The sequence below is a fragment of the Podarcis pityusensis genome (assembly GCF_964106645.2).
Source record: "Podarcis pityusensis genome assembly, chromosome: 1".
NCBI classification, from domain to species: Eukaryota; Metazoa; Chordata; class Lepidosauria; order Squamata; family Lacertidae; genus Podarcis; species Podarcis pityusensis.
This window is the reverse complement of record NC_138028.1, coordinates 59392000-59411611: the sequence shown is the minus strand read 5'-3', so window position 1 is coordinate 59411611 and position 19612 is coordinate 59392000. Positions and strand designations below refer to the sequence as shown.

Genomic DNA, 19612 nt, shown 5'->3' with positions numbered 1-19612 from the left:
GCATCTCATACAGCCTTCCCCAACTTTGTGCCCTCCAGATATTGTTGGGTTTCATCTCCCATCAGCCCAACAAGCATGGAAAAAAGTTTGGGATAATAGAAGATATAGACCAAAGCATCTGCAGGCTGGGGAAGGCTGGTCCAATATACAACAGTACAATCCAAACCCTGGCTGGACAGCAGCAGAATGTGATGAAGTTCCAGAGCCACTGCTGCATGCGTTGGCTCATTGCTCCATGCTGACCATGGCAGAAGGTGGGTGGTGATGCTGTCAAGTGATAGCAGTGCAGCCAGCTGGGGATCCAGCCAATCTTGGGCCAGCTCAGCATCACCCTGCCCCATTTGGGGACTTTACACAGGCTACTGCTAGCAGGGATCCCACCATTTGGTAGGCAGAAAAAGGAACTGTGGAGCAGAGAATGGAAGTTGGTGAAGGCTACCAAGCAGAAGCTGGCACAAAGAGCAAACTTTTTCAGCAGGGGGCCGGTCCACTGTCCCTCAGACCTTGTGGGGGGGGGGGGGCGGACAATATTTTGGGGAAAAAATAATGAATGAATTCCTATGCCCCACAAATAACCCAGAGATGCATTTTAAATAAAAGCACACATTCTCCTCATGTAAAAACACACTGATTCCCGGACCGTCCGCGGGCCGGATTTAGAAGGCGATTAGGCTGGATCTGGCCCCCGGGCCTTAGTTTGCCTACCCATGACAAAGAGCTCTCTCTCTCTCTCTCTCTCTCTCTCTCTGTGTGTGTGTGTGTGTGTGTAGGGGGGTATGTTGTGGGGGTGGTGTTAGTGCACTGTGTTCCCAAAATGGAATCACACCCTCTCTCTTTCTCTCCCCCCCCCCTTCATTTGTATCATTGAGTGCACATTAAAACAGCATGGAAAGTGAAATGGGTGGCTGTAAAGCTGCCCACATTACTTCATGTTGAGAGGGGCTCGAAGGGGGAGCAATGCCCAGCAAATTTCAGAAATGTAAGTTCTCAATGTTTCCATCCTGTCTCCTCCTCTCCTAGACTCTCTCTGTGTGTGGGTCATTGGAGAATGGGATGTGAGGTGAGGGAGGGAGGGAGTTTCCTTCATGCTTCGGCAGTGGTGCAGAATGCGGGGAAAACAATGCTTGGTCTGATTCCAGGCATTCCTTTGGGGATAAGCTGTTGGAATGCTAAGCAGAGAGCCAAATAATTTTGCCCAGGTATCCAGCAGTTTAGGTAATGTTTCCAGATAGAAATAGACCAAAATAAAGGGCACTTTGGAGCTCTGATGTTTTCTGAACCGAGTGGAAATATGAAGCATGGGGTGGAGCTGGAAGGTTTTATGTTTTGTGGAACTTTATGGAACTGAGATGTTCTGGAATAAAGAACATCCTAAAATAATGGGCAGTCAACTAAGCAGCACTCTAAAGACAGATAATTCTTTATCAATGTCAGAGATGTAGTACTAAGAATGCCTCTCTTCAAATGTTATAGAATTGTTCATCAGTTCTATTGTTTTTCTTCAAGATGTTGACAATTTCAGCAGCTTTGCTTCAAATACAGTATGCTTTCCTATTTCATTTATGCATGCAGTTTTTAGGAAGTTTTCCTCCTCCTTGGGTTGTTATCTCAATTTCATCAAACTGGAGCTTTCTAATGACCAAGAGATACATTTTACACAGTCAATCTCCAGATACACAGGAGTGACTTTTTAGCTAATGGTCCATACATCAGTGGCAGAGCCCATTGCATTTGTTTGTTTTTCCATTTAATTTTTATACCACCCTTCATCTGAGGATCACAGGACAGTTTACAATATAAAAACACCAAAAAAATTAACATAGCAACGGACAAAAAAAATTCAACAACAGTTTAAAAGCTATGGGTTGTTTAATTAATCAAAGGCCTGGGAGAAGAGGACTGTTTTTGCCTGGTACCTAAAGATATGTAGTGAAGGTGCCAGGCAAACCTCCCTGGGGAGAGCATTCCACAGACAGGGAGCCACTGCAGAAAAGGCCCATTCTCCTGTTGCCACCCTCCAGACCTTTCATGTAGGAGACACACGAAGAAGGGCCTCAGGTAATGATCTCAGAGTCCATATGGGGAAAGGAGATCCTTGAGGGGTATTGCGGTCCTGAGTATATCATCCCTTCTCAAAAGTCATGTAATAACTGTGGAATCAGCAACTGCCTCTGTACTGACAGTCTGCAGTCTGCAGCTTCACTTTATGATCGACGCCAGCATCTGTTTTGGAGTGTAAGCTGCTGGAGAATGCCACTAGGATGTGGGTCCATCTCTCGTCTTGAATGGGCATCCTCTGTCTGAACTGTGCAGATGAAAATGAAAGCATTTCTTGTTCATCCCCCCCCCCCATGCTTCAGAGGAAATGGTAAAAAAAAAAGTTGGGCGTTATCACCAGGAAGAGATCCATATCACTGACAAAGGAAGTACAAAAAACTCTGACATACCGGTAGATCTGTGACAAAAACATCGTACTGTGATCTTCCGCATGAAGCATGATTAACAAGGCTGGATTAAAATAGCTGCCTTGTAAAAAAATAAAATTAAAATAAATAAAATGTAGGGTTAAATTGTTGCTGGTAGAATGGAGGGAGGTATTTGTTTGGAAAAGACAATAACTTTCTACTTCTTTGACAAGCCAGTTTTCTAGGTCCTGCTAAGGAAGGAAGAACGAACTTGGATAGATAGGGAGGCCGTTACTTTTTATTAGGTTTTTTCAAGCAGTGAGGCATGACATATGGTCTGCACTGAATTTTTTTCCCCCTTCATGGCCTAGAGGCTCCAGATAAACTCCTAGGAATTTCAGTTTAATTTATAAAACTTACGTTTCTAGCTCTCAGAGAGCTGGAGGAAATCTTGAAGATGGGACTGCAGGATGGGTGGCAAAGATTCATGGCCCACAATACAAACATGTATCTATATCTGGAAAGAAAGAAAGAAAGAAAGAAAGAAAGAAAGAAAGAAAGAAAGAAAGAAACCTTTTACCATTGACTTAGTGGAATCATATTTAGGATGGTCAGAGACAGTGATGGTTCTGAATACCAAGTCTCTGGAAACCACAGGAGGGGAGAGTGCCCTTGTGCTCAGTTCCTATTTGTGGGTTTCCCACAGTCATTTCCCGCTGTAAAAACAGGATGCTGGACTAGATGTGCCATTGGTCTGATCCAGCAGACCCTTATGAGGTTGACTAATGCTTCTTTGGAATGGGCAGTAACAAAGGTTTGGCTCCCTTTGGCTGATGAGGATGCCACTGGGCTTCAACCCGCAATGCACAACCAGGTGTCATCAAAACCATCTTTGACAGTAGCAGCTTGTGTGTCAGAGGAGAGCTGTGGATCTGCTCTCCCAACACTGGCTTGGGTGGGGAATGGCAGCAGTGAGGTCAAGGCTGCATAGGAAACAGCAGGAGCACTGGATTGGCTCTGCAAGTGTGCCTGTGCAGCCCTAAACTTTGTGCCACCCTGTTCCATCTCAACCCCATCCAGGTGCACTGCAGTGAGCCCAGTGTCAGGAGGTAGGATCCATAGATCTACTCCATCACATGGTCCTCTGTTGCCTTTTGGTCTCATCTCATTCTAGACTGCAGCCTAGCATTCTGACTCATAGAATTAATCCACTTGCAAATATTTTATTCTACTTAGGGGTATTATACTTGGGTACCTTTCATTAACTACAATGGGGTTTCAACACAAGAAGTTCCTTATGGAGTGGAGCCCAGAACCTTCCAACAGATAATAGCAGGCTTTCATATTATTCAGAAGAAAGTCCAATAGATTTAAATCAGTGGCCTTTTCAGTGGTGTCCCCATATTTATGGAACACTATTCCACTGCAGGTTCACATGGCCCCATAACTGCAAGCCTTTGGGTGTTAAACACTATTTACTTCAAGTCGCTTTTTCTTTCTAGTATATTATGCTGCTGTTGTTTGATCTGGTGCCAAATTATCTTAACTACCTTAATGATATTATGCTGGGTGGATTTTTGCACTTTACTGCCATTGCTGTTTTACAGCTCTTTTATTGCTATCTTATTGATTTCCCCTGTTGCCTTTTCATGGTGATTGCCTTTTGTTTTCCATAAACCTTGGAATTTATATTCATACAATTGAAGTTGAGGGTCTTGTAAGTGCCTTGCCTAAAGATAATGAATAAATAGCATTTACTCAATGTTTAGGACTACAGCTATAGTTGCTGGGCCTTTTTAGACAAATGCTCTGTCTGAAGCTTACTTTTTGTCACACAGTCGACAAGCTAGTGCAGAAGGAAAGCTAGTTCACACAGGAAGGCCAGGAGGACCCATCAGTTTCTTAAAATGAAGATTAAGCAGGAAAGACTGCTGCTGTGAACGCAGTCTTATCAAACTTTTCAAATGTGTTTAGACTCCAGCTAGGAAGGAATGCAACTGTTGAAAAATATGCCTGGATTGCATTGTGGCATATCAAAGGAAGGATGGGCTGTTCCACAAGAGCTGATGTGACAAGATACATACAGTATTTGGAAGGCCACTGCTGTCTTTTTAGCTCTTCCCCCAACTTCCAGGTCAGATTGTGGGTCAAGTCATAATTGTCACCAGTAGGAAAGGGAGGGAAATATGATGCATCCTCTGTTGTCCATGCAAACACTGGTATGTAAAAGAGAGAGAGAGAGAGAGAGAGAGAGAGAGAGAGAGAGAGAGAGAGAGAGAGAGATGTGCTAGTGTGGAGAGTATGACAGACCAAATCACAGAGTTGACACTGAGATCCATCTCTGAGGGCCTTCTGATGGTTCCCTCACTGCGAGAAGCGAAGTTACAGGGAACCAGGTGGAGGGCCTTCTCAGTAGTGACACCCACCCTGTGGAACGCCCTCCCATCAGATGTCCAGGAAATAAACAACTACTTGACTTTTAGAAGACATCTGAAGGCAGCCCTGTTTAGGGAAGTTTTTAATGTTTGAAGTTTTATTCTGTTTTTTGTGTTCTGCTGGGAGTCGCCCAGAGTGGATGAGGAGACCCAGCCAGATGAGCAGGGTATAAATAATAAATTAGTAGTAGTAGTAGTAGTAGTAGTAGTACTTTTCTTACTAAGCAATCAGGATATTTTCTGAAACTTGGTTTCCCTTACATTAGAAAACCTAAGGCTGACTTGTGATTCTTCAGTATAACTAATATTTAACACTTTCAGAAATGTGAATTGATTAAGTATATGCAAATTTAAAATTATCCGTTGTTTAACAATGAGGGTGATCTAGAGAAAAGAAAAGCTCAGTGGGCAACCAACTGAAAAACAACCAGGGGAAAATTGCCTCTCTTTGAGATCACACATAAGGAACTTCACATATCATCTTGGAAAACACATGTCTGAGTAGCTTTCAATGTATTGTCCTGAGACTGTGTACACATTCCAGCCCAGAGGTCATACTGATGATGCCACTGATGAATTTGATCACACACATTTTATTAAAAACAGACGTGGGTGATCTAGATAGATATAAACTGAGCCTTGCGCTGTTTGGATCTCATCACTGTAGATGTGCCAGTAGCTGATCGAGCCAATCCCTGATAGTACTCCCTAGCCGATGAAGTTTCATGGTGGGAAAAACATCACAAATCTGAACTGTCTGCTTCAAATTCTGACCTCTGGCATGCCCATGTCCTTAGCCAGTGGAAAGCAGTCTGGGTCTATTGAAACCAAGTCCTGTCCAAGTCAAGACCACTCGCGCTGGCCAAACACCCGGCCCTTTAAGCATATATCATTGTAAAGACAAATTGCAAGCATCCTATGACAGCTAATGGGAATAATTTTTTAAAAAGCAATCTACCACCAACCGTAAGGGAATTCTGCAATTTATTTGTAATTATGCGATCCCTTGGAATGCATCCCAATTCTCCCCGCTTCTTTACATTTTCATTCCGCTGTGACGACCTTATAAAAGTGACAGAGAACGCTCAGATCTTTGCCCAGCAAACAATATACATTATTTGTCACATGAAAGTAATGCATAGCTCTCTTAAATGTTCCCTAGCAGACTCCTATTGCATTCCACAAAGCGCCTGCACTTGAACCACCTCCATTCATATCAGAGTCTTTTTATCCCAGCACACATTGAGCAAGCTGCTCTGAAGCTTAATTCTCCTGACCCTTCAGTGCAGTCGGATATTGTCATCTAATCCCTTTTTTTCTCCTTATGTCCCATGTGTGGTTTTGACTTCTTTCTCTTCTCAATTCCTTTTTCCTCTTCCCTTTTTCTTTCTTTCTTATTCTATAAGCCTCTCTCCAGGCTCCACATTCCAGAATTCATCCTTGCATTAGTGCTGCCATACAATGCTTTCCCAGTGTTAGCGGATTAGACATTAAGGAGACTGTGGCAACTCTAGCATTACTCTATGCACAGGGGGAACATAAGGGGATGGTGGAATGTCAGCAGAAAAGGAGAGGGTGGAGGGGAAAGGCATTGAAAAAGTTGGGAATGGGCAGAAATGACACATTGGCTATAAACCAAAGTGGCTAAGGAATGGTGGTTCAGATTTAGGAAATGCAATTGTATAAAATTACTGGAAAGCGGACCAATGTACCCTACTGAAGCGAAATTAGGATTACCAGGTGGAAGAAGTCTCATAGGCATCATTCAAAATGAAATTTCTGGCCATTTGAGAACACGCATGTGAAAGGCATGACCGAATGACTTTGGGTACGCTATAGGCATCTTGCTCTGGATTGCTAGTGTTATGGCCAACAGGATTGCCTGGACTCAGTATATTGTACATGGATAGGGCCCTCTGGTGCACCTGCAACTTTGCATAAAGTTTGCATAAATTATGTAGCATTTTGCATAAAATTTGCATAGACCTTAGTTATGTCCAGGTACATGCCCTCTTTTAGGTGGAGAGCTCAAACAAAAACCAGAGGCCACACACAAGTAATGTTTGACACACCAGGGAAGCTTTCCCCATTATTTTATTTGCATAATTATTTGCATAATTTTATTTGCATTCTAGGAAAGGCTTACACTGTTTAATGTTTGCCTGCCATGTAGCTGTTAAAGGCACAAAATTGCTCCCCCCATAATGGGAATCTCAAACCATGCAAGAAAATTTTTTTTTTAATCAAGCCGGAGTAAAAGCAACAAAACATATGAGGAACCTAACAATATACTTTTAAATTAAAAATATAAAAAAGAGCAATCTGTTTAATTGTTTGGAAAAAGGAACAACAAAAAAGAAAAAATGTGAAAAGACACCAGAAATAAAAACACAAAGCCAGGAAATCAGGCACACACACCACACCCTCCCTGCAATGATTGCTACATTCCATTCCTGATATTTTAAGCAAAACACAACTGAAAACCATTTTGCCAGCCTTGATAAACAATAGCAACAAAAATACTCTGAGCATGTGCACTGCAGCTCCACATTTTTAATTCATTTCCTGCCTTGGGTCAACTCTCACCCTAACCTACCTCATATGGCTGTTGTGAAGATATAGGTTTAAAATTACTGTAAGCTGGGGGATGGGGGTGGACTTGGTGCTTGTATTATCGGCATCCAATTTTGCTTTCTAAAACTTTTGATCAAATGATCTCCAAGACAACTTACCTGTTAACAATCCCATGCATGTTTCATTGGAAGTGAGTCATCTTTGCAAAGTTTTCACATTTTGCATTTGCCACCTGGAGGGAATCCTTTAACATCCATCCACATAGTATTTGCAGAAATTAACATCGAGGGAGTATCTGAGCTCAGATGAACCCACCACAATAGAGTGGCATCCTATTTGCTAGGAAGGGCAAAGGAACGCAAGGAGTAACAGCAGATCCTTAAACTACAGTGGTACCTCGGGTTAAGTACTTAATTCGTTCCGGAGGTCCGTTCTTAACCTGAAACTGTTCTTAACCTGAAGCAGCACTTTAGCTAATGGGGCCTCCCACTGCTGCCGCGCCGCCAGAGCACGATTTCTGTTCTCATCCTGAAGCAAAGTTCTTAACCCGAGGTACTATTTCTGGGTTAGCGAAGTCTGTAACCTGAAGCGTATGTAACCTGAAGCGTATGTAACCTGAGCTACCACTGTACAGAGATTGCAAGGATTAGAAAATGAGACTGAAGCAGGAAAGAAAAAAAATGCACCTAAAGGGAGAGGGAAATGTTAGGTTTTTCGGACCCCATGGATTCCTATTGTCTTGTGTCAGAACCACTAGTCAATCATAGCTCTGGTTCCACTCATCAAATAAAAGCACTGAAAGGCAGGTGCATTCAGGGCTGCTCTTCTCACAGAAATCACTTAGAAGTTTGCCTTCACATCTAGCTTTGTATATTCCCTTCCAAGAGGCCTAGCAACTTGCTTAAGCATCTGGAACTCCTCTTTACTGTGTGCCCAGTGCAACAGTACCCGCTGGGCCCTGTTATGGTGTAAACCAGTGCCATAGCTGGGGGGGGGGGCTAGCCAGGTTTTTTGCCCCGGGTGAAGTCTCCAGAGGGGCGCCATTGAGGTTCCCAGCCTGTGTGTGTGTGAATGCAAATGTGGGGGAGGGAGGGGTGCTATACTGGGTCTTTGACCCAGGGGAAATAAGGCCTAGTTTCGCCCCTGGTATAAATTATTGCAATGGGACAGCAAAATGTCATGGCACTTGCCATTTCTCCAGGCCAATTCCAGTGGTAGCTCTATGTTAACCCATTTAAGAGACCCTAAAAGGTAAAGGGACCCCTGACCATTAGGTCCAGTCATGGCCAACTCTGGGGTTGCGGCGCTCATCTCACTTTATTGGCCGAGGGAGCCAGCGTACAGCTTCTGGGTCATGTGGCCAACATGACTAAGCCGCTTCTGGTGAACCAGAGCAGCGCATGGAAACACCGTTTACCTTCCTGCCGGAGTGCTACGTATTTATCTACTTGCACTGGTGTGCTTTCGAACTGTTAGGTTGGCAAGAGCAGGGACCGAGCAACAGGAGCTCACCCCGTCACAGGGATTCGAACTGCCGACCTTCTGATCGGCAAGTCCTAGGCTCTGTGGTTTAACCCACAGTGCCACCCGCGTCCCTTTAAGACACCTTACCTTGGTTCAAATCAAAATGGCAGAGGAGAAAGTCCCAGATATTGCCTCCATCTGTAAAAACAACAACAGGTAGCTGTTCAGATTCATTGATTCTGGGTTTGAATTGACAGTGTGACCATTTCAGGATCAAATGACCGAGGATCTGAAAGTTGTTAAGGGACTGATTACAGCAAGAATGAACCCTTCACCAACTCATATTTTTATTTTCATTGTTGCATAGGTTGTTGATGTTACAAATTTATAAATTGCTTAAACTGCCTGAAGAGAGCCATACAGCATGATGAAAACTGAATACAAAACATATACTGTCTTACCTTAAATAGTCAGAGCTTCATCAAGGAATGTTTCCCTCACAATGATCACACCTGTCCCTTATATCAGGAAAAATACTTTAGCAAGCAGGATTCTTTTCCAGTTCATTGTCCAGAAAATAAGAAGGTTTATAGTGAAACATACAGAGAGAGTGGACTAGATTGCTTTTAAATGACCCAAGCCTCAATTATCATTAAATATAATAAGCAAAAAAACCAAGCAGCCATTAAGGTTTCTCCAGTTTGAAACATCATTTTATTTACAGAGCAACTAAGCAATTATGAATTTAGTGGAACTGGAAAAGTGATCATGAGAGAAAACCTCAGAAGTAATAATAAATTGGTAGGGTGAAGCTGGTAATGGAGTTCCATGGAAAACCATCAGTGTTTTCTCTGGCTCCAGCTCCCACAGAGCTTTATGCAATGTGTAGGCAGGCAAAAAATTCCAAAATCTACATCTGAGAACAAAAAGTATCTTGGGAAGACACCACAAAACCAAGGGAATGGATATGTACAAATAGAAAGCAACAGAAATGCCAGGGAACTACCAACTTCCTGCATATAATTTCATGTCTAATAATCCAGTGGGAAGACAAGGGCATATCTCCGTGGGATCTTGCTGAGCCCATGCTTCAGAGCTGGTCTAGATCAGGGGTGGTTAGAAGGCAGTTCAGTAGCTCTACAAGGGTTTCCAATTCCCCAGTGTTTAACAACAGCAAAAAAGGTTATCTGCTCCAAATTGTGCTGTTAAAAACCCTGATGTGTAGTCTTCTACTTGTAAAACATATACTGGTCATCTCAGGGCTCTGATTCCCGAACCACAGTATTGCATATAGGTCCTCTTCCAGTTCAGCCACTATTTTGCCCTTGGCTCTGGTTGGTTGATCTTGGAGTTCTAGTAAAAGGAACAATAAAGGGATCAGCATCCTGGTGCGAAGAGTTTCCCCTGTCTTGGATGTATCATTTCACATATGGCGAGCACATAGCATAGCCTCTACAGTGGTACCTCTAGTTATGGACTCGATCCATTCCGGGATGCCATTCGCACCCTGAAAAGTCCGCAATTAGAGTGCTGCTTCTGCGCACACGCACAGCGTGACAGAGCACTTCTGCGCATGTGAAAGACGTGCAGAGCACTTCTGCGCATGCGTGGGTGGTGAAACCCGGAAGTATACACCTCCGGGTTTGCCGCATTCATGTCCTGAAAAAAAGCAACTGGAAGAAAGGGGTTAAGTTCACCGCATGTACGATGTTAAAGGAAAATATAATGAAAATGATGTATCGATGGTACTTGACCCCTGTTAAATTAGCAAAGATTTATCATAACTGTGATAACTTATGTTGGAAATGCAAAGAAAAAGAAGGAACCTTTTACCACATGTGATGGACCTGCGCCAAGGTGAAAGACTTCTGGGAAAAGATTTATAATGAATTGAAGAAAATGATGAAATATACATTTATAAAGAAACCAGAAGCCTTTCTTCTTGGAATAATAGGTTTGGAATTGCCCAAAAAAGATGTAAAGTTATTTTTGTATGCCACAACTGCTGCTCGAATTTTACTAGCCAAAAAGTGGAAAACACAAGAACTACCAACTGTGGAAGAATGGCAGATGAAAATGATGGACTTTTTGAAGCTAGCTGATCTTACTGGAAGAATCTGTGACCAGAAACAAGAGGAACATCAAGAAGATTGGAGGAAATTTAAGGACTATCTGAATAAATATTGTAATATTAAAAATTAGAAATTACCTAAAAGTACCAAATAGGCCGAGGATTAAATTAGGATTTACTTAAATAAATGGGATTTAGAACATTAAGAAAAGTGAAGAAATTTGATTATAATTGGAATATTGAGCTTTAATAATGATATTGGAAAACTGTTACATTCATATACAAGGGAATTCAGAATGGAGGGACTAGAGGATGTCAAGTAATATGTTTATAAGGTTGGATTTTTAAATAATTAAGTTTGTTTGTGTTGTTTATTTGTTTGCTGTTATTTTTATAGATGTATTTTTTCTCCTTTTTTTGTTCTCTTTTTATTTTTCAGTATTTGTGTTAATTTGTTTTTTGGTTGTGCAACGTTTGTTACAATATGTGTTATAATTGTATAAAACTTAATAAAAATAATTGGGAAAAAGAAAAAAAGAAAAAAATGCAACCGGAGACTGACGTAAAAAGAGGTACGACTGTATCTATGATCCATGCCAGTGGCATTCTCCAGTGCGGGTATGTAAACTGATGATGCGATTGCCTCAGCTCATGCGGTAAGTTGCATTCGACTAGGATGTGGCAATGGCCACCAGGGCATGCCAATCTCAGTGCTGATTGTAGTGTCTCAGTGAGCTTGAAGTGAAAGAAGCAGTACTTGATCAACACAGGTGACATATATTGGAATGGTGGTCCTGACCAGACACATTAATCAAAATGGAGTTTGCCACTTATGCAGAGGCACAGTTCTTGTGGACTGGCATGTGACACAGAGGAGAGCTCATAGGACCAATACAGGTGCCATGTTCTTGACAGGGACTAGATGCACACTGAATCAACATATCTAAGCAACAACAGAAACCTCATGGAGACCTGATTTTCTTAACGCCACTATCAAAGATTTTTGACAAAGGGAAATATTTGCCTCATAGATAGATAGATAGATATTTGTTTGTTTAAAAAAAATGCTTTTAAGGACACTCTGATAAAACCAAAAAATATTACCTAATGGTTTCCTATAGCATAAATGTGGGGGGTGCAACTCTCCAGATGTTGTTGGACTACAATTCCCATCATCCCTGACCATTGGCTATGCTCTCTGGGGATGGAGTTCAACAACATCCGGGGATTCCTGATTCCTGATTTAAAGCGTATGTAAAGGGACTCATATATAAATACCAGTTTGTTTCTGCTCTCCTCCTCATGTCCCATGAAAACACCCCAGGAGTGAGAACAAATTACCTGAGAGCATATAGGAATTTGATGGCTGTTGATTCAGCCACTAATGCAGGCATTGTGGAAGAGTGTTAAAATTGCTTCTCTTCTCCCAAAGCACAGCAGGTACAAGACCTAGGAAGACCCTTCTAAAGCATGGAGCGGGGAAAGCAAGCCATTCTGAAGCTCTCTCCTTACTACAGCTTCAAGAAATTGGGATCAGTTGCCTGGATTTGACTTGGAGAGAGTGAGACAGCTACTGTTTCAGTTATCTGCTTCATTAAGTTTAGACTATATTTGTGTCTGTTTGCTTTTCTACTACTGCTTGGAAGTGTGTCTATCTGTGCTCTGTTTCACAAGGTCTGGAGTTTATTTGCCTGCGCTTGCTTTCCATTGCCTTTGGACTGTGTTTGCTCTGTGCTCTGTTTCATTGAGTCTGGACTTTATGGCCCTGAGTTTCTTCCACAGCTTTCTGGGGCTATATTTGTTTTGCTTTCCAGAGCCTGAGAATGTGGCGGTACATGGCTTGCTCATTTGCCTTGAAGAGTGACTGCGACTGTCTTGTGGCTAACGTGAGAGCATTCCTACATACAAGTTGACCCTTTGCCTAATTCTTGCACTATTGAGCTATAGTACAGATGCAGAATACGATCCGCTGGGAAACTCCCCTGTACAAGCGACATTATTAGGAGCGTTATTTATTGCATTTGGTCGCCACTTTCTAAAATGCCACTGAATGACTAACCAACACGTAAAATGGCAAACTGCTTGTCAATCATTTAAAAACATATACATTGAATAAAATGCAATAGAACAAAAATCCAACAACATAAAAATTATGATTCCTATCCTACTAAAAGATAAAACACTACAAACAAACCTTAAATCATACCACAGTTAGACCCAAAGCCTGGGCAAACATAATACCTTAGCCTGTTGCCAAAAAGCTGGCAATGTTGGTATCCACTGTGTTTCCTTGGGGAAAGCATTCCAGAAATTGGGAGCCACCACTGGAAAAGGCCATGCTATCATTGCTACTACCCATGGGAGGAGGCACGTAGAGAAGGGTTTCTGTTGATAATCGCAGGGTCCCAGTAGATTCATATGGGTGACCTGAGCCGCATAAGGTCAAAACTAGCAAATTATTACATTATAATGAAAGGGACCTGCACGATAGCATGGTCAGTAGGGATTGGACTAGCTAAGGATTGAATTCTGAGCATCAGAAACCTGGGAAAGAGGGATATAACTGGATCTACACATTTGTTTGTTTGTTTCCTAAAATGTATATACCGCTTGATTGTAAAAAAACTCAAAGTAGTTTACAAAAGATGAAATAGTAACATCAAGAAAAATTACACCCCTACTTTAAAACATACAGAAGTTAAAATATTAAATGTATATTAAAATTACCTCAACTGTTTAAGCATCTGGGTAGGCTTGTCTAAACAAGAATGTTTTTAGCAGGTACATAAAACAGTACATTGAAGTTGCCTGCTTGATCTCAAGAGGCAGGGAGTTCCAAAGTTTAGGCACTGCTGCACTAAATGACCAAGTTCTTACAAATGCAGACCAGGTATTATGTGGCCCCTGTACAAGTGCCAATTCTAGCAATCTAAGCAGTGGAGTGGCCATATATAGGGAAAGGAGATCTTGTAAAACAAACTATTATTACAGTGGTACCTCGGGTTAAGTACTTAATTCGTTCCGGAGGTCCGTACTTAACCTGAAACTGTTCTTAACCTGAAGCACCACTTTAGCCTATGGGGCCTCCTGCTGCTGCCGCGCCGCCGGGGCACAATTTCTGTTCTCATCTTGAAGCAAAGTTCTTAACCCGAGGTAATATTTCTGGGTTAGTGGAGTCTGTAACCTGAAGCGTGTGTAACCTGAAGCGTATGTAACCCGAGGTACCACTGTATTATTATTATTATTATTATTATTATTATTATTATTATTATTCTCCACCCATCTGACTGGGTTGCCCCAGCTACTCTGGAAGGTATGCACAGTTATCCTATTGAAAATATATGTATATTGCCATGTTCTGTGTGATCTTGCCCGATGGGCAGTGATGAAATAGGCAAGAAAAGAGCTCCATTTTGCCTTCAGGGGTGCCTTCTCGCACACAATTCCTATCTGGATTATACCCTCGAGAGAGAGAGAGACTAATAGTGCTGGCTGCATTCATCCTGATCCACTCTGCACACTGTTCGTACCCCAGAGTATTTGAACAGTTGAGCCACCTGGGGAGGAGCCAGGAGCTGTCAAAAACATCCTCATGCCAAATGGTCCAAGATTGCAGGGGGTGGCGGCGGAGGGATGATGCCGGCATTCGCTCTTTCAAAAAGAAAAGTGCTCCCTGAAGTTTGGAACGTTCAGCCCAAGCATAATTTGCCAGTTTCTGGCTTCCTCCCCAATTGGCTCAGATGACAAAGTTATTCCAAGGGCTGTCCATCTTGTTCTATGATATCATTCAAGTCGCAGCAGGCAGAACTTTTCTGTTCTACTTTAGCTCCTATGTTCTGTGATCCTGTCCTGGCCCTGTCTCTCAAGGCAATTAACCAGTCTTAACTCTAGGATGGCAATCATCGAAAACACTCTCCTTATTGATGTGTTTGGGACATTTTCCTCCCCTCTCTCCATAACAGCCTGGCTTTTAACCGTGCGTTTAGAGGCATGCACAAATCATACTTTTGTAGGCTTACTAATGCAGTCTAAACAGGATATGGTGCAAACAAACCTGACGCTGCATCTCAAAGGATATTCTTGCAGTAAAATGGATCAGTGGTAGACCCATTTAATTCCAGACTGCCTTTTCTCATTGCAAATATCATGTTGGAATTATTTATCTCTTCTTTTCTACATATAACCTTCTTAAAGTGATATGAAGAGGCAGTGACTGGTGTAAGGTCACCCAGTGAGCATCCTGGCTGAGTGGGGATTTGAAGCCTGGTCTCCCCGTATAACAGAGCTGTGATTCGTTGGCACTCTCTTAGTGTCAAGGGCTTGCCATAAAGTCGCATGGCCTGGGCAGCTCCTTAAGCCTTGAGTGTCAGTTCTAGCAGATGGTTTTAGAGGCTCCTGGGAAGAAAGCTCTTTCTATTACACTGTTCCTCATTCTTGGCACCTGTTGTTGGACCCAAAAACATTACCAAACAGGTTCTAATTTGGCACTCTAACCACTGCACCAAAGCGGCTCTCTCACATTGGCCAGTGCCTCTTCTTGGTCCGTTCAAAAGAGATCCCATGAATGTAATTCAAATACAGTCATACCTTGGGTTACAGCCGCTTCAGGTTGTGTTTTTTTGGGTTGCGGACTGCCGAAACCTGGAAGTACTGGAACAGGTTACTTCTGGGTTTCAGCAGTCACACATGCGCAGAAGCGCTAAATCGTGCTTCGCGCATGTGCAGAAGTGCCGAATCACAACCCACGCGTGCGCAGACGCGGGTTGCAAACGTGCATCTCGCACGGATCACATTCACAACCCAAGCATCCACTGTACATGTAATTTCAACTACTCCAAGATCACTGTCAACAGCATATAGAAAACTCTTGGCCTATTAGTTGGACATACCGGTACTTTGTCAGCACTGCTGGGTGCTGCTTTTTTAAAAGGAATGAGTCATGGGCAACTTACACCTGCCAGGAGTGATGCCTCAATGCCTTCCATATGCATTGCATCAGGAATATTTTGGGCATCACAAGGCAGGACTGAGTCTCAAACAAAGATGTGCTCTCCCGAGCCCACATTCCCAGCATGCTCGCACTTCTGTCTCAGTGATGTCTATGCTGGCTTGGTCATGTACACAGAATGGAAGATGGCAGGATCCCTAAGGATGTGTTCTCCGGGCAGCTGGCTTCAGGCACCAGGCCCATTGCTAGACCAACTCTGTGTTACAAAGAGGTCTGCAGACCTGACACGAAGGTTGCCGACATCAACCAGGCCATGGAGGAATCCCTTGCAGACGACCGCAGTGCCTGGAGACAGTTAGATTGTGTATCCACAGCAGTGACCAGAGGAATGACTGAATCCTGGTAGGAGTGCTCTGTAATAACTCAACCGAAGGGCAGGGTATAATATAGCTATACATATAATATAGTACAATATTACAATGATATTATACCCTGCCCATCTGTTAAGGGCAAACTACAATACAAACATTAAATAAATATATAAACATTAATAAATCAAAGCATATAGACAGTTTTTCATCTCCATATAATAACATATCAGGATCCCTAAACACAAGGTATCTGCTCCATACGATAATCTTTACGATACGATATGATACGATACGATAATCTTTATTGTCATTGTCCCATACAGAACAACAAAATTGAGAATCTATATCAGACATTCAGAAACCAACAAGCCTGCTATCCCAGCTATCCCGGCCTGGTTAGCCCCCTAAAAACTCTGATACCCCATAATTAAATACATTATACTCCATGGTATGTTCTAGGGGCAGAAACTCTGGTACACGCATGCAGCACTGCTACATACATAGACCAGCTTTCTGTTTAGTCCTGCTTTGTACACAAATCCCCTTATAGACGAAGCTATTACCAGATCACTCCACCGAAATAAACTGCGCTCTTTACCTCCACATGAGCAAGACATGTACATGTATCAGCAGAACTCTGGATAAGGATGATTGAGGGGAAGCAAATACTGTTGATTTCATAATTACTTTGGAGCCAATGGGGAAAGGTGTGTCTTTTTACAGGGCTGTTTTACAAACATGGAAAGAGAGAAACTGCTTTTCACACTGTGAAGGAGGCCCAGATTCAGAAATGGGTCTTCAATGTTGGGCTTCATCCACCCCACCCACCCACCCACCCACCCTTCTCCTTGCTTGTTCAAGCTGCACTTAATTTATCCCACAAATTATGATTAATAAAAACTTAAACTTAATGTTGGCAAGGTAACTCTGCATTCTTCCCCTTTTCTTTCCTGGATCCTGGTCAAAGCCAACAAGCTTACGGTCACTCTGTTTGTTGGAGGCAAATCCTTCATACTGCAGAAACCATTTTATTTTTGCGCAGTTTCTCCTTTTGCACAGAGCTTAGCTCATCCTCCCACTCCCGGCTGGTAGCCAACTAAAGGAAGCTAAGGGGGTGAAGTTTTGGCAAAATATCACCAGAATACTCCAGAATTGCTATGGCAGCCTTGATTAAAGGCATTCTATAGCACTGGTTAAACCCACATTTTGATGTGAGTGGGAGCAGGAATTGTCAGTGATTGACAACGAATGCAGCAAGGCTGCTTTCAGGCAAAATAATGTGCATTTGCAATGTTTAGTAAGTGAAGAAATGGGACATCTGCACCTGAGGATATTCAGTACCACTGCTCAGTAAGCTCAGCACAGTGTTGGGAAGCCTATGTCCCTCCAGGTAACATGGCCCAATTGTTCTCTCCGGATGGTAGGAAAGACAAAGAGAAGTGAGTGGCAGAAAGAGAGAAGGGATGAGGGAGAAGCTTGTCACTCATTCCTTATGAACAGGAATAAAATGGAATTGTGTGTGTGTGTGTGTGTGTAAGGCTGTTAACACACTGCAGTTCACCTGTCTGCCAACAGGCAACCATGCCAACTCTAGCGGCTATTCGGTTGTTGTTTTTATTATTATTATGTATTTTGTGGTTTTATATCTTGATTTTATTCTGTGAACCGCCCTGAGGGGGGACCCCCCCCCCCGGGTATAGGGCAGTATATAAATTCAATAAATAAAATAATAAAATAAAGAGTGTGATGCATAAAAAGAAATAAAACAAGTTCCAGTATATGTGAGAGGGAGGGCAATTCCCCTCTGTCCACACTTTCCACCCTACTTCTATTTTTATAAACCTGTATCTTCGCTCCCTTAGTCTTCACTTTTTAAAACTAAAATGCTGTACAAATGCCTCACTGAATGATCTTATACAGAGAAGATGGACGTGCTGACAAGCTATGTCCACCACTATGAAATATTGCTGCCTCTCTAAGGTTTCAGTAGTGCAGAAAGTTAGATAAGACCAATTTCAAAAGCTGAGAATCACAATTTGTTTCCAGGAGAGGTGAAGACAGGAGTTGCATGCAAGAGCAGCCCCTGTAGGTTAGCCAAGGAATCCATGTTTGGTTTTTGAATTTCAGTTTTGGCAGGGTGGAAATACTTGTTGTTAGTGAAGAATGAAGATATGAAGCTCAGGTGTGAACATTAAATGCACTGTGCTGCTTCACATCCTTAAGGAGGCTGCACTCATTCTACAACCATATGGATGCACTCACCCAATACTTACACAGAAGTATTGATAGGATCATGAATTTTTTGGCTGTGCAAGAAAAGAAGCAATTTGGCAGGTTTTGGATTTTGCACAAAGGAACAATTACAGTTCCTCCTTCCTAATTCTGAAGTGATCTAGCTATTGAATGAATTCTATACCAAGCATAAGGGTTATTGTATTACGGCGGTGAAATATGTATTTCAACAGGATGTAATGCAGGTTTACTTGGACATTTCAGTGAGATATTTACTCCCAAGACATTGGGTTTGATCTGTAATATGGCAGGAATGGACGTTGAATCAATAGACTCCTAAATTTACTCCCAGATCTCCCAAAATCAAGAAGGCACCTGGTCTGTTTATGTGAATTTCTAAAACAATTGGAGACATTAGCCATTTTGCCAGCATTTCAGTCCAAGTTGTACACTGTATAATAAAATGCCATTGCTTATTCTATGGCAAAATGGTGCACCTTTAGTTACACTGCAGGAGGGGAAATGAGACAGCAAAACTATCATTTGTACAATACTGAAAAGAGTTTGCGAAAATGTCGCCATGAGGGCCATGCTGTTCCCAATCAGGGGTGCTTCATATTTAAAGCTTTAAAGTGTAGACCTCTGCCTGGAAATGCAGCATGAAAGGAAGTCTGGATGAGCCCAAGGTTAGGTGTCTGTGAGATATAAAGATACCTGCCCTGACATTGGACACCTTGGGAAAGCAAAATGGTGGAGAAAGTGTGTGAGGGTATGTGTTGGGTAGCCATTGCTGGCTTTGTAAAAAAGGAAGAGACTGTTTTGTATGTAATGAAAATATTCTAAGATAGAAAGCTTCTGTGGGCAATAAATGATCTTTTCCCAACCTGGAGTAATAATAATCAGTCCATTGATGGGCCTACCTATTGATGTGAAGTATATTATACATCAAAAGGATTAGGTGCAGGTTTTAGTTATATTTACCTCACCCTTGATACTGTATGTTAGATGCTAGAAGAAAAGCATAATGATGATGATGATGATGATGATGATAATGATAATGATAATAATAATAAAAACCCATCCTAAACTGAACTAATTAGGAAAATGTGGAA

General features: G+C 42.3%; 1 protein-coding gene across 1 annotated transcript in view; it reads right to left on the bottom strand.

Moving 5' to 3' along the window:
* Positions 1–19612, bottom strand: part of LOC308464883 (uncharacterized protein) — a 179331-nt gene that overhangs the window by 87993 nt on the left and 71726 nt on the right. Inside the window, exon 3 of the mRNA XM_080984529.1 lies at positions 2826–2922. Within this exon, the coding sequence (XP_080840655.1) occupies positions 2826–2922 (97 nt within the window). The remainder of the gene's footprint in view (positions 1–2825; positions 2923–19612) is intronic.